The 24,446-nt window shown below is 43.2% G+C and overlaps 2 protein-coding genes, 1 non-coding gene and 1 pseudogene across 8 annotated transcripts in view; 1 reads left to right on the top strand and 3 right to left on the bottom strand.

Annotated features, from left to right (window-relative positions):
* Positions 1-24,446, top strand: part of PHF20 (PHD finger protein 20) — a 176,044-nt gene that overhangs the window by 11,520 nt on the left and 140,078 nt on the right. For 3 of the 6 annotated variants that reach the window (XM_040447182.1, XM_040447181.1, XM_040447176.1), the window contains exon 1: positions 13,699-13,810. The exons of 2 other annotated variants lie outside the window; for them this stretch is intronic. The gene's annotated coding sequence lies outside the window, so the exon portion shown is untranslated. Of the gene's footprint in view, positions 1-13,698; positions 13,811-17,522; positions 17,619-24,446 lie in introns of those variants that run through there. One more of the 6 variants, XM_040447180.1, reaches the window with a different exon arrangement.
* Positions 12,185-12,297, bottom strand: LOC121012604 (uncharacterized; annotated as a pseudogene).
* On the bottom strand, positions 13,585-14,503 carry LOC121012038 (proline-rich protein 2-like). The gene is made up of 2 exons (XM_040446796.1): positions 14,423-14,503; positions 13,585-14,214 (listed from the first exon to the last, which is right to left on the bottom strand). The coding sequence occupies exons 1-2, from the start codon at positions 14,501-14,503 to the stop codon at positions 13,585-13,587; spliced, it is 711 nt and encodes a 236-aa protein (XP_040302730.1).
* Positions 20,760-20,863, bottom strand: LOC121012595 (U6 spliceosomal RNA). Its single transcript, XR_005782177.1, has one exon. It is a non-coding gene; the product is annotated as a U6 spliceosomal RNA (small nuclear RNA).

Below are 24,446 nucleotides of genomic sequence, written 5' to 3'. Positions count from 1 at the left end.
TTCACTCAAATTAACTCTGTGGATCTAAGAAATTCACCTACTGGGGCGCCTGGGTGGCGCAGTCGGTTAAGCGTCCGACTTCAGCCAGGTCACGATCTCTCGGTCCGGGAGTTCGAGCCCCGCGTCGGGCTCTGGGCTGATGGCTCAGAGCCTGGAGCCTGTTTCCGATTCTGTGTCTCCCTCTCTCTCTGCCCCTCGCCCGTTCATGCTCTGTCTCTCTCTGTCCCAAAAATAAATAAAAACGTTGGAAAAAAAAAAAAGAAATTCACCTACCAATTCAATCTAGTGGAGAAGGGTAGGTGTAGAGCAGACAGGAACAGGCATGGCTTCTCATCCATTCTCCTACATATTGTTATTCTGTATAATTTATTTAATCTTTTAGTTAGGTTTCACTTTTCCCAGCCTCACAGATGGCTATGAGGATTAAGTAAAATGATATGAAGAAGACTAAGTAAGATAATGTATGTGAATAACTTAGCACAGTGTTCAACTTACAGTAAACATTCAAAAACATGAGCTATATTATTCAAAAAACCCCCCAAACATTAGCTATTATTTTTGCTAAAGTTTCTGATTTATCCAGCTATGAATACCAAGATAAAATTTTTGTTTAGATAAAAAAAAAACAATGCCTATGTATATTTATCACACTCTTCCTTTTTTTAAAAAAAAATTTTTTTTTCAACGTTTATTTATTTTTGGGACAGAGAGAGACAGAGCATGAACGGGGGAGGGGCAGAGAGAGAGGGAGACACAGAATCAGAAACAGGCTCCAGGCTCTGAGCCATCAGCCCAGAGCCCGACGCGGGGCTCGAACTCCCGGACCGAGAGATCGTGACCTGGCTGAAGTCGGACGCTTAACCGACTACGCCACCCAGGCGCCCCTATCACACTCTTCCTTACAGATTCCCCTTTACTCTCTCTGTTCCAGGCAACTGGCTTCCTTGTTGTTCCTTAAATACCCAACCTACATTTGTACCTATAAGAACCTTGCATTTATGAAGTTTTGCTTAGGACATTCTTCAAGACAGATGCAATTCTGCCTCCTTACTATTTCCTTAAAGTCACTAATCAGATGTTAACTTATTAAAAAAAATTTTTTTTTAATTTGAGAGAGAAAGTGTGAACAGGGGAAAGGGGCAGAGGGGATTGGAGAAAGAAAGAGAGACAGAGACAAAAAGAGAGACAGAATCCCAAGCAGGCTCCACACTCAGCTAGGAGCCTGCCTCTGGGCTTGATCCTATAACCCCAGGATCATGACCCAAGGAGCTGAAATCAAGAGTCAGGTGCTCAACTGACTGAGCCGAGCCACCCAAGGGCCCCTCTTTTTTAAATTCTTTTTCTCTTAGAGAGAAAGAGCATGAGTGCGGGAGAAGGGCAGAGGGAGAGAGAGAATATTCTTTTTAATATTTATTTGGAGAGAGATAGTGCAAATGGGGAGGAGCAGAGAGAGAGATTTTTTAATGTTTATTTATTTGGAGAGAGAGTGCAAATGGGGAGGGGCAGAGAGAGAGGGAGGCAAAGAATCTCAAGCAGGCTTGCACAGGGATTGCTGCAGGGCTCGATCTCACAAACTGCAAGATCATGACCTGAGTTGAAACCAAGTCAGATGCTTAACCAAGTGAGCCACCTAGGCACCTGAGAGAGAAAGACTCTTAAGCAGGCTCCATGTTCAGCACGGAGCTTAAATGTGGGGCTCAATCCCATGACCCTGGATCATGATCAGGAGTTGAAATCTCAACTGACTAAGCCATCCAAGCACGCCTAGATGTTACCTTCTCTGTGAGGCTTTCCCTGACCATCCTCTAACTCTAACTACTTATTCCCCTTTCCTGCTTTATTTTTCTTCGTAACATTTGTCATCATCTAACGTACCATATATTTTACTTATTTGTTCATTGCCCATCTCTTACCATTAGTCTATAAACTCCATGAAGGCAGGTACTTTTGTTCATTTTGTTCATTATTTTGTCTCCAGGGCCTTGAATAATACCCAAGACTACCAATGGTATGCTGATAAATTGTCTCTGTAAAAAAAAACAAAAACAAAAACAAGAAAGCCTGATGTGTAATATTTGCCATAATGTAAATATTCCCACTATTGCCTATTTTAAGCTCCAACTGAATATTTATCAGCTCTTGCAAGCCAGAAGAGGCTGGCTCCAGCATGCCACTATATGTCCGTAACACTGAGGGACTCATTTAACTTGTCTTAAGTCTCAGTTTTCCCATCTGTGAAATATCTGTGGATAATAATAATACCTACTTTATCAAATTGAGACAAAAGTTAAATAATTTAATACAAGTAAGGCACATAAATCAGTAGCTGTAACATAGTGTTAGTTTCATTATCTTTTATTATTTATATATTTATCACGTTTACTCTTCTCTATATGCCACCAACATTTACTTGTCATTTCCGATATTTTTTTTGCTACATTTTCCAATGCTTGTATTGATTGAAACAGGGCTATCAAGTTCTATGGTGTTCTTTGATCCATCAACAGAATACCTAGTTTGCTGGCCATGGATTTGATGATAAGCAACAGGTACAAAATTTTGGCAAACATTTCTCAAGATGTTGACTTATTTCTTAAAGTTTATTTTTATCTATTTTGAGAAAGAGAAAGAGAGGGTGCAAATGGGGTAGAAAGAGAATCCTAAGCAGGCTCTGCACTGACAGCAGGAAGCCTCATGTGGGGCTCACACTCAGAAACCGTGAGATCATGATCTGAGCTGAAATCAAGACTTGGATGCTTAACCAACTGAGCCACCCAGGTGCCCCTCAAGATGGTGACTTATTATCATATTTCTCCTTGTGTTCATGATTTTTTAAAATATTTTATTATTAAAAATTTTTTAAAGTTTTTATTTACTTGCTGAGAGAGAGAAAGAGAGAGTAGGGGAGGGGCAGAGAGAGAGGGAGAGAGAAAATCCTTAGTAGGCTCCACACAGCATAGGGCCTGATGCAGGACTCAAACCCATAAACCATGAGATCATAACCTGTGCTGAAGTCAGACACTTAACCAACTGAGCCACCCAGGTACCCCTTTAAGATTTTGTTTTTAAGTATTTTCTACACCCAACATGAGACTTGAATCACAGCCCAGAGATCAAGAGTTGCATGCTCTACTGAATGAGCCAGCCAGGCACCCCATTTTTTAAAAGGATTTTGGGGCACCTGGGTCGCTCAGTCAGTTAAGCGTCTGAATCTTAATTTTGGCTCTTGGTTTCAGCTTAGGTCATGATCTCACGGGTCGTGGGTTTGAGCCCTGCATGAGTCTCTGCATTGATAGTTCAGGAACTGCTTGGGATTTTTTCTCCCTCTCTGCCATTCCCCTGCTTGTGCTCTCTCTCTCTTTCTCAAAATAAACTTTAAAAAAAGATTTTATTTTGAAGTCCTGTGTTCATAATCTATTCATTGATTTTGATCATTTTCCTATTGGAGATTCTCCTGTAATGTAGTGCAGTGGTTTCCCACTGACAGTTTGGGGAGCACAGAGGAATTCAGAATGCCCTATCATCTGTCTTACCCCACTTTTTAATCTGTTTGTAAAGTCTCAGATGGCCTGTATCTCCATGCCTAGAAAATATCTGTCCTTAAATGCGTTCGTGTTTTATCCTCTAGGAAGTTGGCCATTATCCTGCCTACACTTGTTAGACTCCATCAATCTCTCATTATTGCTCTTATTGGATTGTAATCCAGCTTACACACTTGCCTTTACTACCAGATTGTGAGCTACTCTGAGAACATGGACTGCTTCTCCTTTATCTCTATCCTTCCCCTCTCCCCCAGCTCCTAGCATCCTGCCTGGAATGTACTGGTTGTTTAACAAATATTTGTTGAATTGGTTGGGGTTGCTTTGGAGATGCATCAATGTAAAGCTGGGATATAAAAAGGAAAGATGAAAGATCTTCTCAGATATAGAGCACATTGCCCAATGACAATTAAATATAGACAAGCAGGGCATGTTCTCACACAGACAGGAATTCTGTACAATTCGATTGCGTGGGTGAGTTGAAAAGTCAGAGACGATTTCTTTGGAAAGATACATAAGCACTAATTTGTGAAAGGTCTTCCATGCTCTGCTAGCCAGTGATGTGCTGGAGGGTTTGTACCAGCTCATGAACCAATTATTAAATGTCCAGGAATTTGTGGAGCCAGTTGATCTCACACTGGTAGTTTGAAATCAGCCCCAGTGTGAATATTTACACTACAGATAGATCTGCACATGCTTAAAATCGACCTGTTATTTTTTTCTCAGTTGTTCACAGGCCACTGAAAAGTTTGGGACATCACATTTAAAGAGTTGTTAAATCTTATAAGGTTGTTATAAAGATTAGGTGAGAAAATAAATGTGTAAAGAAACTTAGAATAGAAGGCATAATGGAAGTACTTCAAAAATATTGTTTGATATTGCCATCCATGAGAAATTTTAAGTACCTCTTTCATGCTAGACATTATTCCATGCACTGGGGATATAGCAGTAAACAAAACAAAGTCCCCACCCTTATCAATTTTAAATTCTGAGGATATGAAAGATTATTTATTCATTTATTTTTATTCGTTTATTTTAATGTTTATTTATTTTACAGAGAGAGAGAGTGCATGAGCAGGGGAGGGACAGGGAGAAAGGGATACAGAAGATCCAAAGCCAGCTCTGCTGACAGCAGAGAGCCCAATGTGGGCCTTGAAGTCACAAACTGTGAGATCATGACCTGAGCTGGAGTTGGGTGCTAAACCGACTGAACCATCCAGGCACACCTGAAACAGATCTTAATTTTTTTTTTAATTTTTAAAAATTTTTATTTATTTTAAAGAGAGAGAGAGAGTGTGTGTGCGTGAGCAGGAGAGGAACACAGAGAGGGAGACACAGAATCCTAAGCAGACTCCAGTCTCTGAGCTGTCATCGCAGAGCCTGACACTGGGCTCGAACTCAGGAACTGTGAGATCATGACCTGAGCCGAAGTCAGACACTTAACCGACTGAGCCACCCAGCGCCCCTTAAAAAAAAAAAAAAAAAAAAAAGAAGTTGTATTTGTTTAAGTAATCTCTTCCCCCAACATGGGGCTGGAACTCAAGACCCTGAGATGAAGAGTTGCATGCTCTTCTGACTGAACCAGCCAGGCACCCTAAATAAATACATATTAAAAAAAGGGGGTAAGATAAAGATTTGAAGTACAATAGGAAGGGGAGATAGGCAAAGGTGAGTGTGTAGGAGTGAAAGAAAAAATTGGAAATCTATAGGGAATATAAATATAAATTTTATTTCCCCATCTGGCCTTTGAAAAGTCAGAGGTCCTACCCCAAGGCATCTGGTGGGAGGACAGAGGCCTTCTGGGGCAGGGAGAGTTAAATGTGGGCAGGATCCAACTCTCTTGTAATTGTCAGGTTTTGTCATTTGGGTTTTTATGGCAATTTTCGTCTCTACTTTAGCCAAGTATGCAGAGGTTTCTGCCTCTATTTTATCTCTTGCAATGAAAAGCCTCACCTGAAAATAAAAGGAGGAGGAGGGATGATGATTTAGCAGCTAGGATAAATAAACCTTTGAAAAGTATAGAGACCCAGAGGCGCCTGGCTGGCTCAGTCAGAGGAGCATGTGACTCTTGATCTTGGGATCATGAGTTTGAGCCCCACTTTGGGTGTAGAGATTGCTTAAACAAATAAGTAAACTTTTAAAAAAAGCATAAAGACCTGAAAAGGGTTTATGAAGAAGCAAGGAAAAAAAAAAAAGACAATGATATAGTCAAAGAGAGCAGAAAAAGTGGAATAAGGTGTGAGAGTACCTGGAACTACCTGTTTCTCCATAATTATCACCCAGTGACTTTTAGAGTGCTATTTAGAGCCTGGAATTTGGAATTAAGATTGGATGTGAGATATGGTTTTAGGCCCAAGGAACCATGGCCTGTGCTGGGTTGGGTGAAGTCACGGAGGTGAGATTTCAAACGCACAAGTGTGGGGCAGCAAGAAGGTGAAGAGAGCTTTTGGGTCTTAGTGAGTCAATAAGCAGGCAAGAAGAAATCCAGTGGGATTTGGGCAGCAGAATGTCAGTTATTAACGTTCTTCACCATCACCACCATCATCATCACTTTTTTTTTAAACTTCAAATACATATAATTACACGGATATACTCATATTCTTGGTTCACTATTTTCATTAAGCCAGCCCAACTCCACTTTTTCTCTTTTTCTCCTGTATTGAGAGTACAAGGCTGTTTAATGAAACATTGTTTATAACAATTGGAAACGTTATGAATGATCATCACTAAGAATTAAAAAAAATTTTTAATGTTTTATTATTTGTTTTTGGGAGAGAGAGACAGAGACAGAGTGCGAGCAGGGGAGGGGCAGAGAGAGGGAGACAGAGTCTGAAGTAGTCACCAGGCTCTGAGCTGTCAGCACAGAGCCCAACTCGGACTCAAACTCACAAGCTGTGAGATTATGACCTGAGCCAAAGTCGGAAACTCAACTGATTGAGCCACCCAGGCACCCCACTAAGAGAATTTTTTGTTGCAACATTGTTTCTCTCCCCCCCTTTTTAATTTTTTTTTCAACGTTTATTTATTTTTGCGAGAGAGAGAGACAGAGCATGAACGGGGGAGGGGCAGAGAGAGAGGGAGACACAGAATCGGAAACAGGCTCCAGGCTCTGAGCCATCAGCCCAGAGCCTGACGCGGGGCTCGAACTCCCGGAACGCGAGATCGTGACCTGGCTGAAGTCGGCCGCTTAACCGACTGCGCCACCCAGGCGCCCCTCTCCCCCCCCTTTTTAAAAATAAAATATCTCCCCAAACCATCATTTAAATAATTAAAAAAAATTTTTTTTAACGTTTATTTATTTTTGAGACAGAAAGAGACAGAGCATGAATGGGGGAGTATCAGACAGAGGGAGACACAGAATCTGAAACAGGCTCCAGGCTCTGAGCTGTCAGCACAGAGCTCGACGCGGGGCTCGAACTCACGGACCGCGAGATCATGACCTGAGCTGAAGTCGGACGCTTAGCCGACTGAGCCATCCAGGCGCCCCTTTAAAAAAAAAAAAAAAAAAAATTAACGTTTATTTATTTTTGAGACAGAAAGAGACAGAGCATGAATTATTTTTAAAAAATATTTATTTATTTTTGACAGAGAGAGCATGATGGGGGGAAGGGCGGAGAGAGAGGGAGACACAGAATCTGAAGTAGGTTCCAGGCTCTGAGCTGTCAGGACAGAGCCCAACGTGGGGCTCAAACCCATGAACCTCAAGATCATGATCTGAGCCAAAGTTGGACGCTCAACCGACTGACCCATCCAGGCACCCTCATCATCAATTTTTTAATCCTCCCGAGACTGGGCTTCATTTTAGCCAAAACCACGTTCTATCTTAAGTAGGTTTTCTTTTTTACCCCCTTTTCACTTTTTCTTAATGCAGCATCGTTTATGAACATTGGAAACAAAGTGAATGGCCCCTCTTTGTTTGAGTTACACTTCCTTAGCCTCCATTCCCAGTCTCATTTCCCTACATACCTGAAACTATCTGTTTATGTATGTTATACTTGTGGACAGAATAGAATTTTTAAATGTTGTTCAATATATAATATTTTCCTTAATGGCTTGTCCTTTCATGCTTAAGGATATTTTATTCTACATCAAAATCATCAAGATAATTTCTGATATATCTCTTTTAAAGACACATGGGGGGGTGACATTGACATATATGATACACACAATTGTGCAGTGTGTTATACACATTTGTAAGTAGAAACTAGAACATTACTCATTTCTTTCCTTACCGGGAATGAAAGTAAATGAGACTAAGATAATGGGAATAATTTCAAAACTGCTTCTTTCACTTAAACTATAAATAAATTGCTGGATTTAATTATTGCAAGTAACAGATTACTTGTGACACATTTTGCAACTGTGGAGTTATGTATCTTTGCGGAATCTATAGAGGGCAAATTGCAATCTCTAACAAAGTTATAAATGCATATATTGCTGTGGCTCATAGGTTCCATTTCTGAGAATTTAGAGTACAGTTCTGTCTGTGCACATGTGCTTTACAATTTGTAAATGGAACATTGTTTTTAGTTTTTATTTTATTTTTTTTTCAACGTTTATTTATTTTTGGGACAGAGAGAGACAGAGCATGAACGGGGGAGGGGCAGAGAGAGAGGGAGACACAGAATCGGAAACAGACTCCAGGCTCTGAGCCATCAGCCCAGAGTCCGACGCGGGGCTCGAACTCACGGACGGCAAGATCATGACCTGGCTGAAGTCGGACGCTTAACCGACTGCGCCACCCAGGCGCCCCGGAACATTGTTTTTAAACTGCAAAAGATTGGAAGTACCTGGATGGCTCAGTCAGTTAAGCGTCTGATTCTTGATTTCTGCTCAGGTCATGATCTCATGGTTCATGAGATTGAGCCCTGCATCAGGCTCTGCACTGACAGCTCAGAACCTGCTTGGGATTCTGTCTCTCCCTTTCTCTTTGCCCCTCTCCCACTCACACGTGCATGCTTTCTCTCTCAAAATAAATAAACATTTAAAAAGAAATAAATTGCACAAGATTGAAAGCAACCCAAATTTCCTTCAATAAGGGACTGATGAAGCAAATTATAGTACATCCACACAAGGAATACTATGCAGCAATAAAGTAAAACAAGATAATGAGGAAATTATTTTTATGCCATTGTACAAAATGTATTCTAGGGTGTCTAACCTTGTTTAGCAAAAAAAAGTAAGATGGAGGACAACATATATAAATGCTTCCTTTTGGGGGCCCCTGACTAGCTCAGTGAGTAGATCACGTCTCTTGATCTTGGGATTGTGAGTTGAAGCCCCACATTGGTGTAGAGATTACTTAGAAAAAAAAAATCTTAAAAAAATGCTTCCTTTTGAATAAAAGAGTCAGAATATATTTGAATTTATATACATATATATATATAGAGAAATCCTGAAAGGGGGCACCTGGGTGGCTCAGTCAGTTAAGTGTCCGAAAGCCTGTTTAGGACTCTCTCTTCTTCTCTCTCTGCCCTCCCCTGCTTGTGCTTTCTCTCTCTCTCTCAGAATAATTAAATAAACTTAAAAAAAAAACCTGTGTGGCATTAAAAAAAAAAAAGAAATCCTTAAAGTCTTCCTAAGAAAGTAAGAATAGTGATTAACCAGTGGAAATAGGACCAATGACAGGAATTTGAGGGAACTTTGTATTGTATACCTTTTATATAGTTTCTGGCATTTGAACCATATGACAAACCATTAACTATTTAAAATTAAATTATAAGACTTTTGGAGAGTGGAGCACCAGCAGATTTAGAGACTGTTCATTTCATCAATTTTTTAAACCTCCATTCCATTCTTTTAGTCCCTAGAGCTAAACTCCTCCCCCCTTTCTCTTTATCTCTGATTGGCATGAGTTTCAACTCACAAGAAATATGCATTAAGTATGCTTAAAGTACAGGGAACAGTGCTAGGTATTGGGGTCCCCAAGGTACAGAGCTGAACAGGACATAGTCCCTTGAAGTGGTCCAGGGGAATTTTATCACTCTTTTTAGTAGCTAGGACAAGAATAAAAAATGTTCTCTCCTTTTCCTCTTCTCCCTCCCTTCTTATAATCTTGCAAAATGCTGGAAATTCCTACTTAATTCTCCTCCCCCTCACCTGGAGAGCACTAAGGCTCAAGAACTTTCCATCAGGTCCAGACTGGAAGACCTCAGGCCAGGGCCAAGACTCAACTTGCTTCCCTTGGGCCCCTGGCGCCTTGTGAAGGTTCTTGGACCTCTCAGATGCTGCTGTGACTGTGGTTTCCGGCTTCCTGAGTTCTCACACTCAGCTGGGTGCTGCAGATATCATGCCCCAGTTCCTGCTCTGGAGACTGACAGGCTCAAGCTTGGTGATGCTCTGAGTATATGGGGTCTGTTCAGTATGAGTCACAGCTAAGGGGTTTGATTTCTATTTTAGTTTTCCCCTTTACTCTAGACAGACTCATTGTAAATACCTTGGGGTTGCATAAGGACAGAGTGTAAAGGTTTGCTAGCTAGAGGCTGAGAAAGATTAGTTTTCTCTAATTGAATATCCTATCTCACTTAAGGCTTTTAGTTCTGCTTCTCTTTAGTCAAGGACATTTTGAATACTCCAGGTGATGACGAATCTAGGAAGGAAGCAATCAGAAAATCATTTATATAGAGCTTTGCAGTTTATAATACATTTTCTCATATGCTATTTAACCTAAATGTGACAATTTAAGAAGAAAAGTAATGAAGAGTAATGAAGAGTAATGAAGAGATGCTTACGGAGTGAGAGGACTTTCCGTGTAGCTACTGAATGCCTCTTGTGCTGCTGTATACTTTGGGTGTATGCACGATTTTGTTGTGGAGCTGTCATTTTACAGGCTGAAGTCAGGATTCTAAATTGGTTAGATACTTAGCAGGAGAGATTCTACTCTGTGGAATTGAGGCTGCTTTACATTCATTCACTTATTCACTAATTACAACTATTAGTTGAATGCCTATTTTGTATGAAGAAAGGATCTAAGAAATAATTGGGAGGTTGAGACCAACTACTAGTGAGATGCTGAAGAGGTTCTTAAGGCCCAAAGATGGATGGTGCCAGGGAGGCAGTGGTAAGACCAGGCTTTTGATCAGAATTTGGCAAATGGAGTTCTGTGACTAGCAGCCAGTGAACATCCAGTTTAGAAGAAGCTGGCAAACCAGGTTTTGCAGGAATCAGAAAGAGTTTAACTCTCAAGATACTTTATTCATATCTGCATCAAGTTATTTTTGCCTGGCCAGCATCAGTTCTCCCCTCCCTCCCCAATTTGCGGGAATATCCTTAGGGGCAGATTGTGCCTCTCCTCTTTCCCTGGCAGCTTGAATTAATTCATGTGACCTGAGATTGACCAATCAACAGCGGCTCCTGGCCAAGATTTTTTTTTTTTTTTTTTTTTTTTTTGCCTTTTAAGTGAGTGACTCAAAGACAAAAGGATGTTAGGATTCAATCCCAGCTGTGGTGTGTAGTGCTGCTGGCAGAAGCAGCTGCTTCTTGGTGAAGCTCCTTTTCTGTCTGCTGATTTTCCAAGCCTGCCCTCCTCCATGCTCTAGGCCCTTGATATCCTTTTTTTTTTTTAAGTTTATTTATTTATTTAGAGAGAGCGAGAACGCATGTGTGAGCAGGGGAGGGGTAGAGAGAGAATCCCAACCAGGCTCCGTGCTGTCAGTGTAGAACCCCAGGTAGGGTTCGATCTCACGATTGTGAGGTCATGACCTGAGCCAAAATCAAGAGTCCAGCTGCTTAATGTACTGAGCCACCCAGGTGCCCTGTCCTCAATATTTCTGTAATATAGTTCTCTTCTGCTTGTGTTGGCAACAGTGTCAGTGATTGTACTTGCAACAGTCAAAGAGAATTTTAACTTACAGGGGTGCCTGGGTGGCTCAGCCGGGCAAACATCTGACTTTGGCTCATATTATGATCTCACAGTTTGTGAGTTTGAGCCCTGTGTTGGACTCTGTGCTGACAGCTGGGAGCCTGGAGCCTGCTTCAGATTCTGTGTCTCCCTCTCTGCCCCTTCCCCGCTCACGCTCTGTCAATCTGTCTCTCAAAAATAAACATTAAAAAAATTTTTTTTAAGAATTTTAACTTACAAATTGTGAAGATTTTTTTAAACTTTTTTTTAAGTTTATGTATTTATTTCAAGACAGAGAGAGTGAGCAGGGGAGGGCTAAGAGAGAGACAGAGAGAGAGAATCCCAAGCAGGCTCCTCACTCTCAGTGCAGAGCCTGATGTGGGGCTCAAACCCATGAACCGCGAAATCATGACCTGAGCTGAAACCGAGAGTCGGACACTCAACCGACTGAGCCACCCAGGTGCCCCCAAACTGTGATGATTTCTTTTCCAGGCTTTGAGATCCTTGAGAGTAGGGCCCAAATGTCATTCTGCCCTGTGTCTTTGGTGCCCAGTTCAAGCGTGGATCTCAATGCATACATATTGAATAAGTGAAGAAACATGTTGTATTTATGCAGGAGTATTGAGTCTGGGATTCTTGACATTACTATGGTTGTGCGACAATAAATTCTCCATATGCCACAACAGCCACTAACATTTGAATGATTTCATGTTAAACCAAGAAGATCCTGGGAAGGTCCTTTCTTAGCTGTATTGGAGCACTTAGCTGAGTTTATGCAGGTGGTTCTGGTCCTCAGATTCCTGAAAAAAATTTGTTTACAATGGAATATTTCACTAATTTGCGTGCTATCCTTGGGCAGGGGCCACACTAATCTCAGTATTGTTATCATTTTTGTATATGTGCTGCCAAAGTGAACACAAATGAAGCTTTTGTCGCTGGTTTCCCAGAACCTCTTCCTAAGCACTGCCCTCCGCCCCAAAGTAATGCCCTCTTCAAGCCTGATAGGCTTCTCTTTCCCTTTCATTCTTTCCACAGATACACATTGAATATCTATTATTCGTCAGGTTTGACAATTCAGTTGATATAAGACAGCCCCTAATTCTAATTTACGAAATAGACAAATACAATCAAGAGAACAAATGAAATAATTAAAACTGTGTTAAGTGCTTTGTTGAAAATGAACAGTGATAAGGCAGAGAGTAATTGTCATGGGGCAGGCATGTGATGGAGGGAAGCTCTTCTAGATAATGTAGCCGAAGAGAGTTTCACTGAGGAGATGATAAACTGAGACCTGCATGATGAAGAGTCAGCTTTGCAAAAAGCAACAACTTATCCAATGACCCAGGAGCTGGAAAAGAACTTAGAAAGAGCCATAGAAACTGACAGAAAGTCAGTGTGGCCAGAGGATGAGCAAGGATGAAGGATGCAGATGAATAGACAGATTGGTTGTTTTAAGCAGTACAGTGACATAATCGGACTTACATTTTACAAAGTGCAATCTGGCTGCTTGGTCTTTCCAATGTAAAATAAAGTCCTCCTTGGCTCATAAATAACAATTGTTTAGCACCTCTCCTTGGGACTTCCCAAATTCCTTTGGGAAAACATTTCATACTCTTTTGGTGTGGTTGCAACTCTGATCTCGCTCCCCAGAGGCAAACTACAGGTCCTCTCCACACCAGCAGTTGGAATCCTTTCCTAGGAGTTAATGAGGCGAAGTAGAGAAGGTATTAGTGCAAAGACCCCGAGGCGGCAAGCAACCTGGCTTGAGCAGAGAACGTTTGGAAAGCGGGATGTGAGAAAATGTGAGACAGGTAGGTTAGGTTCAGACTTTGAAAAGCCTGGTTGATAGGCTACCATGAAGATTAAGATTTCAATCCGAAGAACAGTGAGCAACGGGCCTTGAGCCGGGGATGGCTGTGATTATACTTGAGTTTTGAAAAGCTTCCACCTCTGTATGTGAAGAACAGATTGTAAAGGAAAAGGGTGATGCGATGGAGGGGACCACCATTATCTAAGAGAGAGGTGGTTTAGACTGCAGTGTTGGCAATGGGATGGAGAAAAAGTGGGAGGCTTCGAGACGCATTTAGGAGACATTATTCACAGGTGATACATAGTGTCCAGTCCCAGGCTTCGTGTAACCTCAGTGGTTATGGGTGAGTGGGGACTTCGTGCTGTGGATCCGGGCGCCAGCGTGGTTCCCGCGCGTCAGGGCAGGGGGCGTGGCCCGCCGGAGCCGTCGCCACGGGGATCGGGCGGGGCGGGGCCGAGGGCGGGGCAGCTGGGGCGCTGCGTCACTCGGTGGTGGCGATGGTGCGAGTGTGTGGGGGGCGGGGGATACGCTGGGCGCGTCCCGGGGGTCACGTGGTGCGCAGCACGCAGAGTCCTTCTGTCGGTTGGTCCTGGAGCGGCGCAGCCGGAGCGGGGCTGTGAGGTGAGCTCGCGGCGAGGCGCGGCGAGGAGAAGCCGGCTGGCCGGGGCCGGGTTGGGCCGGGCCCACGCCGTGCGCGCGGTGCTAGCGGGAGCGGTGACGGCCTCCACCGCTGCTCCTGCCCGGCCTCGCTCCCGTCCCGGCCCCGCTCGCCCAGCCCGGAGGGAGGCCCCGGGACCGCTGTTGAGAGCGTGGCGGGCGTGCGAGCGGCGCCCAATCCCCAGGGCTGCCCTAGGGAATGACGGCGGCCGCGGCCAATCAGCGCCGCCCGAGGGGGCTGGGCCGCGGGGTGCGGGCTTGGGGCGCGGAGCGGGCCGTGTTGGGGGTGGGGGGTAAGGGCTAGGGCTAGAACCTGTGCTGTTGTGGCCCCCGAGAGCTCCACCACCAGCCTCTGCTGTTGCCTTGTGCTTTGGGAACGCGTTTTCTTTTATTCAATCTTTTATCCTATTCTGGGGAGCACACCCCTTTCTCAAGCCCCTGACTATGGGAGTGTCCCCTTTCTCTATAGTTTAGAAAATGTGGTGCACCCCCTTTCTTAAACTCCAGCCCTGGGGTTTTATCTTAATTTCCAAAGCCCCTCAAACTGAGGATGTACCCCATTTCCCAAGCACCCACCCCCAAACTGGGAGGACACTCCCTTCTCCGAGCCTCAATTCTGAATACGCACTCCATTTCAAATTTTGGGGTTTGCCCCATGATTGAGTCTCAGATCTGGGGTCCAACAACCAACGTTTTGGGGATATCTATATTCCCATAAATCCAAGGAAGAATCCCGTTCTCCAGGCCCCAGATCTTGCAATATGCTTTCCAAGATTTCTTAAATTTGGGGGCCACTTCATTTCCCCAGCCCTTCAAAAGTGGGGGGTGCACCTCATTTCCAGAGTCTGCGATCCAAATCCTGAAGTTTAAAGATAGATATTTGCAGTTGCACAAATAAAGGAATTCACTGCTTTTTCTAGTCACTGTATTCTTGGGGTTGCACCCATTTTCATGAGTTCCTCAAATTGAACTACCTTATTTCCTGGAGAGATTGGTTTTCATTCTGAAAGTGTATTTATTTCCTGTACCTTCAAGATGTACAGAGTCCACCCTTTTTGGTTACACAGTTCTCAGGGTGCAGCCACCTTCCTGATGCTTATTAAATCTCAGAGGGCACACATATTTTCTGTCCTCTCATTTCCCGGCCATGATCCTTGGTTCTTGAGCATGTCTCCTGTTCTTTTAGCTTTTCTGCTATGCAAGACATTCTCATTCCTCAGTTTCCTTTCCTCTTTGGAACCCCATTTCCCTTTTAGGTGCTCTCCCTGTTGGTCAGGGCACCCATTTCCTCTTCCTTTGGTGAATGCGTATCTTTCTTCAGCACAGCACTTTCTCTGCTTCTGTGGCCTTTTTTCTGAGCACACTTCCTATAGTCACACCTCCTGAATTCCCCTCCCCTAAGGGGAAGATTCCCCCTCCTAAAGGGTGCCTGCATGTGTGTCTACTTTATCTTTTATCTTTCTGTTTTCTACTAACAGAAACTCTTCTGTCTTGGTTCGCCTTATCCCATTTTCTGCATTTTTCTGAATCCTAACTCTCTTTGGACGCCGCTCTGCTTACTGGTGTCTTTAGAGGTTTTCCCTTTTCTACTCATATGGGAGGTGTGGCCTCAGGTCCAGGACTGCCTTACCCCCCAGCATGGGTTTAAACTGGAAAGGAATCCCTTCGCATTTCTTTGGTTGTTCACAGGACTCTTTATTATCTGGGTAGTTTGCTTCCTATAAGATTCTGGTTAGATGGGTACTGTTTTCTTCTTTGCTTTTTTCCCCATATTGGGAAAAAAATCTGAAGAGATTCTTCTAGTCTTGCTTCCAGCTCATTAAGCTTCCTCCCGACTTTGGCTTTCTTCTTTCCTTTTATCAAGAAAAGAGGTCATTTGGAGGAATCTCTTCGTCACTCTTTTTGTTCTTGTCTCTGAGGTGCAGGTGGGGGATGGATACTTATCTCCCCCCATCATTTTCTCACATGTCTGCCAAGCCTTGTTCCCAGTCCCCACCTTAAAATCTCTAAGTATCTGGGACCTCTTGTCTCTTAAAAGCCTCTCAGTAGGTTCTTTCTTTTGTATTACCCTCTGCCTTTCCAGATCTTATTCAGGGCTTCTCTGCCTGCACCCCTAACCGGATTAATTTCTCCACAGCTGGAATCCCAAGTGCTTATGGGATAATGATACATCTGACCTTTCTCCCTTTTGGGAAGTACTTGAGTGTGCAGCTGTATGAGGCCTCAGTGGGGGAGAGAGTTTGGGCCTGAGAAGCTACACTGTCAGGCAATGAAGGTACTGCATTTTCAGGACCAGGTCCTTCTGAATCTCATTTGGAGATTGGATGTTTGCCAAGCACCTGCTTCTTAGGGATGCTGGGGGATTTAATGATACTCCCAGGAACCTGTGGAATTAATGGGGCTTGTGGAGAAGTGCTCTGAACTCAATGTTGGAACTTGAATAAAATTAACCATTATTGTATTTCAGAACAACTAAGCTGTTTCATATTTCATGTTCATGAAGGCCCTAGAGCTAAGGTGTTTTATTTCAGGAAGTGAAATGTATCCCACATTTAGATCATATGGTCGTTAGTAAGTACCAAATTGATTAAAAAACATTGGAGGTCTGTCTCAGCAGTACCCAATAAAATATGATTACAGAAAGTGAGCAGGTATTTTGTCTCTTTATATGCCTGTTTGGTACTTTGGTACTGCTATATATGGTGCATTTTTAAAGTATTCTGCGTCAGTGCTTCTCAAACTTGAACGTGCACATAAATTGTCTAGGGGGGGAGGGTCTTACTAACATGCTTATTTTTATCTAATAGGTTAGGGTGGGACCTTAGTATCTGCATTTCTAATTCCCAGGTGATGCTAATGTAACTGAACTACACTTGGAGTAGTGGGGTTCTATACACAAAGCCATGGATATCTCTGGGAACAAAAAGGTGGTGGTTAGCCTTTTGCTGGGGTATTATTTTCCACTTTCTCTTTATCCAGACACATCCCTTCAAGTTTGTACAAGGCCATGGTCCCCTTCTGAAGACTAGGGAGTTATACTTAATTACAGTTATTCTAGCATTTAGCTTTTAAAACCATGGTTAAAATTTCTTTGGGAGTTTGAATTTCTATGTATTTTGTCAAATTTAAATGCTTAAATATTTGTTGCTTAATTGTGAACATAATTCTTTTTTTTTTTTAAGTTTATTTATTTGTTTTGAGAGAGAGAGAATAAGCGGGGGGGGGGGGGGGCAGAGAGAGGGGTAGACACAGAATCCCAAGTAGGCTCTGCACTGTCTGTGGGGCTCGATCTTGAGAACGGTGAGATTGTGACTTGAGCCAAAATCAAGAGTCGGACAATTAGCCAACTGAGCCACCCAGCCACCTCTAATTTTTTTTTTTTTTTTAAGTAAACTTTGTGCCCAACGTGAGGCTCAAATATACAACCCTGAGATCAAGGGGTGAGTGCTCTACTGACTGACCCAGCCAGGTGCTCTAGTTGTCAACATCATTCTTGACATGAAGTCTTCTAGTAAATAAATACTTCAGAGCTTATATAGTAGTTAGCCATCTTGTGTCTCTAATTCCTCACTTGTCATCCTACTATGGGTTGGAAGGAAGTCTGAGATACCCCAGGTTTTCAGGCTGATAGGTGTTGGAATTTCCAAGGAGTCCTTCTTGGTTTTCTAGGTTCTGGAAATTGGCCTGGGAAAGGCAGGTGCCTGGACCTTGGATAGAAGCTCCTGGCTTATCTCTGTATGAGAACTTCACAAAGGGGAATGCTGGTGGAAAGGTGACATTCTTTGATGGGGATTCTATGCTTGGGATGCTCTCTCTGTTTTTGTACCAACATCTCTATTTCTGAGTTTTAGTGGGTTTTTCCTCCCTAAATGTCTTAAGTCATCTGTACCTATTTCCCTGGCTGTCATCTGTCATGGCCTTTTCCAGCATGATCCTGTTCTGGGCCCTAATCAGGACAAACCTGAATGACTAGACTATTTTGTGTCCTGTGCCTCCCCCTCCCTCTCATCCCTCACATGAATGTCAGATCCTCTTCAGTAACGGATTTGATCTGGATTTGGCTCTAGTCCCAGCTCTTCCACTCACTGTGAGACCCGAGGCAAGTCACTTAATGCTAGTGGGCCTCATTTTCCCCGTTTGCAAAATGAGGGGCTGATTATCTCCAAGGTTTACCCTGCTCTGAGTCTTTGTTAGTACCTTGCTTAGAAACCCAGTGTCTGTGGGAGCATGTTGTTAGATCTGATTTCCTTCACGTGCTCTGTTGGGCAGGCTGCCAATCCTTCCCTCGTCCGAGTCACTCCTTCCACTGCCTCTTTTCTAGCCTAGGCAGCCAGCTTGTCCTCACACCCAACTTCAGCATACTTCTGCCTCCATGTCCTCTGCCAGTTCTATGCTTTACTTCATTCAAAATTGCCTAACCTTCTCAGTGTTCTTCAGTGTTCATTCAACGTTAGGTACGTCCCTGAATCACTAAGAGGGAGTCTTGTAGTTTACATACAACCATGTTTGTATCTCTTATCTGATATATATTTAAAAAGTGTTTTCTTCTCCTCCCCACCCCAACTTTCTTTTTTGCTTTCAATTACCAGGCTAGGCAGAATGAAATTTAAAAGGGAAGCAGGCAGTTTGCTTTTGGCTGGAGTATGAGGAAAGTGAGATGTAATGCTTTTAGTCCTCTTCTCCCAAAGGTCTTGCATATCAGTGGGGAATCAGCTACCTGGTACTTCTTCCGGGACTTGAAAGGTGCTCAGACTCCCTGTCTGTAATTTGAAAGTGTATCCTGAGTCCAAACACTATTTAAAAATGACTTCTAAGTGCTTTTCTTCTTTTTTTTTTTTAATTTTTTTTTCAATGTTTATTTATTTTTGGGACAGAGAGAGACAGAGCATGAACGGGGGAGGGGCAGAGAGAGAGGGAGACACAGAATCAGAAACAGGCTCCAGGCTCTGAGCCATCAGCCCAGAGCCTGACGCGGGGCTCGAACTCCCGGACCGCGAGATCGCGACCTGGCTGAAGTCGGCCGCTTAACCGACTGCACCACCCAGGCGCCCCTAAGTGCTTTTCTTCTTAATGACACACTCAGCCATAAAACCTCAGACAAGAGTTTGCTAAGGGGGATGACAAGTAATCTAGATTTCAAATAATTTCATCAGTGAGTAAAACTAATAGTTCTTTGAGAACACCTGATTATCTTCAAAGGCAGTTGCTGACACTGCCTAGAAATCAGGGCTCAAGGTTGTCTCTAACTCCCCAGTCTCCATTCCTTTTTAGGAGCTACTGGGGGGAAGTTTACAGTTTTCGTGATAAACATTCTTTAACCAAAATGTGTGCTTAGTTAGAGCCTCCTTGGTTGGATTGTAAGCTCAGAGAAAGGGAGGATGTTCCTGTTTTATTCATCTCTCTCAGCAATTGCCCCTTATAGGTTGTTAACTGACTAACCTTAACTTAGGGTAACCTACTGAAAATTGAAACCCCAATTTATAATGCTGTGACAGCTTTGCTAGGTCTTAGGCTAGGTATCCAGCTGTTCTTTGCTTTCTTTGACCAAATAATGGAAGTAACAAGCTTGCAGAAATCCCATAAAATTTTAGGAGCCTGGTGTGAGTCACTGAGCATAAATAGGGCAGTTTGTATGAAAGGGAGGTGGTGGATCCATGGACTTTGGGGAAGGATTTAAAATGGTGGTTTGTGGGTGCCTGGCTGGCTCAGTTTGTAGAGCATGTGACTCTTAACCTCGGGGTCGTGAGTTCTAGCCCCACACTAGGCATAGACCTTACATTAAAAAAGAAAAAAATGAGGGCGCCTGGGTGGCTCAGTTAAGCGTCTGACTCTCGGTTTTGGCTTTGGTCATGATCTTGAGGCTTATGGTTTTGAACCCTAAGTTGGGCTGTGTGCTGGCAATGTGGAGCCTGCTTGGGATTTTCTCTCTTTCTCTCTCTCTCTGCCCCTTCCTTGCTCACACTATGTGTCAAAATAAATAAACTTAAAAAAAAAAAGATTTGATTTGATGAGAACTTATCCCATGTCAGGAACATAATTCTAGGATTTTAAAGGCTGACTCCCAGGCATCTAAGGTGACAATTTCAAGCTCTTTTTGTCTTAGTAGAGACCTGATTTTTTAAAAAAATTTTTTGAACGTTTTACTTTATTTTTTAAGAGACAGAGAAGGACAGAGCACGAGCAGGGGAGGGGCAGAGGGAGAGGGAGACACAGAATCTGAAGCAGGCTCCAGGCTCTGAGCTGTCAGCACAGAGCCCGATGCAGGGCTCGAACTCGTGAACTGCGAGATCATGGCCTGAGCGGAAGTTGGACACTCACCTGACTGAGCCACCCAGGTGCCCCAATAGAGATCTGATTTTTTATTTTTTTTATTTTTTTTTTCAACATTTATTTATTTTTGGGACAGAGAGAGACAGAGCATGAACGGGGGAGGGGCAGAGAGAGAGAGGGAGACACAGAATCGGAAACAGGCTCCAGGCTCTGAGCCATCAGCCCAGAGCCCGACGCGGGGCTCGAACTCACGGACCGCGAGATCGTGACCTGGCTGAAGTCGGACGCTTAACCGACTGCGCCACCCAGGCGCCCCGAGATCTGATTTTTTAAAGGTCTCTTTCCCACATGGAAAAATTGCACAGCAAGGTGGATTGACATACCTTTGTTGCTTCTACAGGTGGACAGATGTTGGGATTTCTAGATTGTGGAAACCTGGCTTGGAAATAGGGATATTTTACAATAATAATAAACATAGTCAGTGTTTTTTTGAGCACTCTGTTGGAGCTTATTGAATCTTTACAATTTATCTATTATCCTCACCTAGTAGATGTGGAAACTGAGATTAAATAACTTGTCCAAGGTCATTTGGCTAATGGAGTCCAAGTTTCTTTGCCTGCAATCCTAGTGCTCTTTTTTTTTTTTTAATATGGAACAGTTCACAAATTTGAGTGTCATCCTTGCACAGGGGCCATGCTAATCTCTGTATTGTTCCAATTTTTGTGTATAAGCATGATCCCAGTGCTCTTACATCCTTATTTAAATGCCTTACTTTTCTACCCAGAGGTTTGATTAAACTTTAATTATAATATCAAACAGGTGTCAGTCTGGAACCCAGAACTTAAGTACTACTGAGAGAAGAGGTGGCCTTGCCATTTCATCCCAGATTTTGTTCCTGACCATGCAAACATGCCTCAGTTGTAGAAGCCAAACTCTTCTAGCTCAGGCTGCCTCTTTCCCTTTCTTGAGGCTCCTGGGCATGGCTGAGTTGTGCTGTTTGATTGTCCCTTGGTCCCATGGAGTGGTGAATGCTGTCCAATGTCTTTTTTTTTTTATTTTTTATTTTTATTTTTTATTTAAAGAAAAAAATTTTTTTAACGTTTATTTATTTTTGAGACAGAGAGAGACAGAGCATGAATGGGGGAGGGGCAGAGAGAGAGAGGGAGACACAGAATCGGAAGCAGGCTCCAGGCTCTGAGCCATCAGCCCAGAGCCCGACATGGGGCTCGAACTCACGGACTGCGAGATTGTGACCTGAGCTGAAGTTGGACGCTTAACCAACTGAGCCACCCAGGCGCCCCTGTCTTTTTTTTTTTTTTTTTTAAAGTAGTCTCCATGCCCATCGTGGAGCCCAACATGGGGCTTGAGCTCACGACCCTGAGATCAAGACCTGAACTGAAATTAAGAGTTGGCTGCTCAACCGACTGAGTCACCCTGGTGCCCCCAATGTGCTTGGATGAGTAGGACATTGGTTGTGTTGTGATCTATATAAGAATTGTACCTCTGTAATTCAGAAAGGCAAGATAGTTAAAGAGACACCTTTCTGTATGGCTGTATGGGATGTGGTAGGAAGGACCAGTATTTGGAGGCAAAATGCCTGAGTTTGAGTTCTATCACCTGCCATTATCTTGGGACTACACATAACTTGGGCATGTGGCTTAAACCTCTTGGGCTTCTCACCATGGCATGGGCAGTGGAGGCAGACTTCCAGCATAAGTAGTTACTTAACCTCCCTGGACCTCTGTTTCCTTATTCAAGTATCATCATAACTGCCTCACATTGATCATTGGAGGTATCAGTAAATGTTACCCTTTCCTTCCATTCCCTAATCTTTAAAAATGGGAGTAAGAAAACCTAATGTATAGGGTTATCAAAATTTGGTAAACTGTGAAGAGTTGAGTGTATGTTATTGTTATTCTGTTTTATTTCTCACAAATTATTTTTAAAATCTTTTCATGTTTGTTAGTTGTATTTTATCTGTAACTATGTCAGTAGTATCTATAAGAGGGAAAGATACTTAATTTTTTTTTCATTTTTACACAAAACATCTTAATAGTAATCCCTTACTATCATTAGTATGCAGATATCCCAAGGCCTCATTTTTATTTCCAAAGGCCTTACTATTATTATTATTAATTTTTTTTAATGTTTATTTATTTTTTCGTGAGAGAGACAGAGCATGAGCAGGGGAGGGGCAGAGAGAGGGAGACACAGAATCTGAAGCAGGCTCCAGGCTCTGAGCTGTCAGCACAGACCCCTATGCGGGGCTCAAACCCACGAACCATGAGATAATGACCTGAGCTGAAAGTCTGTTGCTCAACCAACTGAGCCACCCAGGCGCCCCACTATTATTATTATTTTAAGTTTATTTATTTTGAGAGAGAGTGCAAGCACATACACACACGTGTGTGCATGAGTGGCGTAGGGGCAGAGTGAAGGAGAGAGAGAATCCTAAGCAAGCTCTCTGTTGTCAGGACAGAGTCCAACGTGGGGCTTGAGCTCATGAACTGTGAGATCATGACCGGAGTTGAAATCAGGAGTTGGATGCTTAACTGACTGAGCTACCCAGGTGCCCCACCAAAGGTCTTACTTTTAGAAGTAGTATAAGTATAGGGGGGTCTTAGAGGAGGTCCTGGCTCTCAAAGCCCAGCTCTTCTGCCTGGCTAGGAGACCATGGGCAAGTTATTTGCTCTCATTCTCCTATTCCTCTGTAAAATGGGATAATACTGCCAAATAATCTGCATTGTTGAGAATAAGATATTTGTCAAGGATTTAGCCTGTGAAGTAAATGTTAGCCATTTCCTGCTATTAATGAAGGCCACAGGGCACCTGGCTAGCTCAGTTGGTAGAGCATGTGACTCTTGTCTCAGGGTTGTGAGTTTGAACCCCATATTGGGTGTGGAGCTTGCTTAAAATTTTTTTAAAAAACATTATATATATGTTTATATATTCCATGAATATAAGTTAATATTTAAAGAATAAGGTTAATTAGTTGACCGTTCAATAATGTGTTTGTCTTTAAATTTTTTTTTTAATGTTTATTTATTTTTGAGAAAGAGAGACAGACAGCATGAGCAGGGGAGGGGCAGGGAGAGAGGGAGACACAGAACCTGAAGCAGGCTCCAGGCTCTGAGCTGACAGCACAGAGCCTGATGTGGGGCTTGAGATCATGAACTGAGCTGAGGACTGACACTTAGCCGGCTGAGCCACCCAGGTGCTCCAATGATGTGTTTGTCTTTAAAACCCCATACGCAGCCAAACAGTTGTAATTCAGGAAAATGTCTTTGTATCCCCCATGGAGTAATGGCTCCATATCTACATTGTTTGCTTGGGGTACCTGAGTGGCTTAGCCGTTTAAGCGTCCAACTTTTGCTCATGTTATGATCTCCTGGTTCACAAGTTTGAGCCCCGCATCAGGCTCTGTGCTGACAGCTTGGAGCTTGGAGCCTGCTTTGGATTTTGTGTTCCCCTCTCTCTCTGCTTCTCCCCAACTCATGCTCTGTCTTTGTCTCTCTCTCAAAAATAAAAACGTTAAAAAAATTAAAACAAAGTTTTATGATATAGTGATACCTCAATTAAGGAGTTGTGTAAGAACAGCTTAGTTGGGTATGTTTTTAAAGACTCCCTTATCTGAAAGGAAGCCACACTAACCCACTCCACAGTTACCAACATTTATAGATAGACTGGAGCTTCCTGTCACTGAATATAACTTTTCTTAGGCCCAGGGAGCAAAATTGTAGTCTTGTCTTCAGGTGCCTCATTCCCTGTGCCTTGCCTTCCTCCCCCTGCCCCTAAAGAGTGGTAATGGTTCCTACATTTGCCCGTGGAGCCTCCGAGTGATGGCTGTCTTGAATCCCTACCTCCGTCTAGGGGAATGATACTTGTCTTTTTTCTTGTTTTTGATACTATTGTGTCAGTGAGGAAGTTGACATTTAACAAGCACCTGACCACCACATAAGGACACTGCTTGTTGAATGCTGAGGGTTCCAATGAGGGTGTTTAGGGCCTTGTGAGAGATCATTCAGAGACCTGCAGTTTCAGTGTAGCATGTTGAGTGCTGTGGCCCAGAGAGTGGGCCAGACTGCCGTGGGAGAATACCAGAGTGGGCTGCTGGCCCAGCAAGCCCTTCAAGGAGGTGTGGAAGGACTGGGCAGAGGAATCAGCTTGTTTGAGCAAAGGTCCTGGAGGTTGGAACTACAAGGAGTCTGGCTGTGTGGCTGCAAGAGCAGTACTTTGAGAGCCAGGCTGTGTGCTAAGTAATTTCTCTCTTCCCAGCACCTGTATGAAGGCATGAAGTTGGTACTGTACTGTTCCTATTTTACAGATGAGG

This window comes from Herpailurus yagouaroundi, unplaced genomic scaffold (genome assembly GCF_014898765.1).
Source record: "Herpailurus yagouaroundi ecotype Mexico unplaced genomic scaffold, PumYag 196, whole genome shotgun sequence".
NCBI classification, from domain to species: domain Eukaryota; kingdom Metazoa; phylum Chordata; class Mammalia; order Carnivora; family Felidae; genus Herpailurus; species Herpailurus yagouaroundi.
The sequence above is the reverse complement of the archived record's forward strand: the minus strand, read 5'-3'. Positions and strand labels throughout refer to the sequence as shown.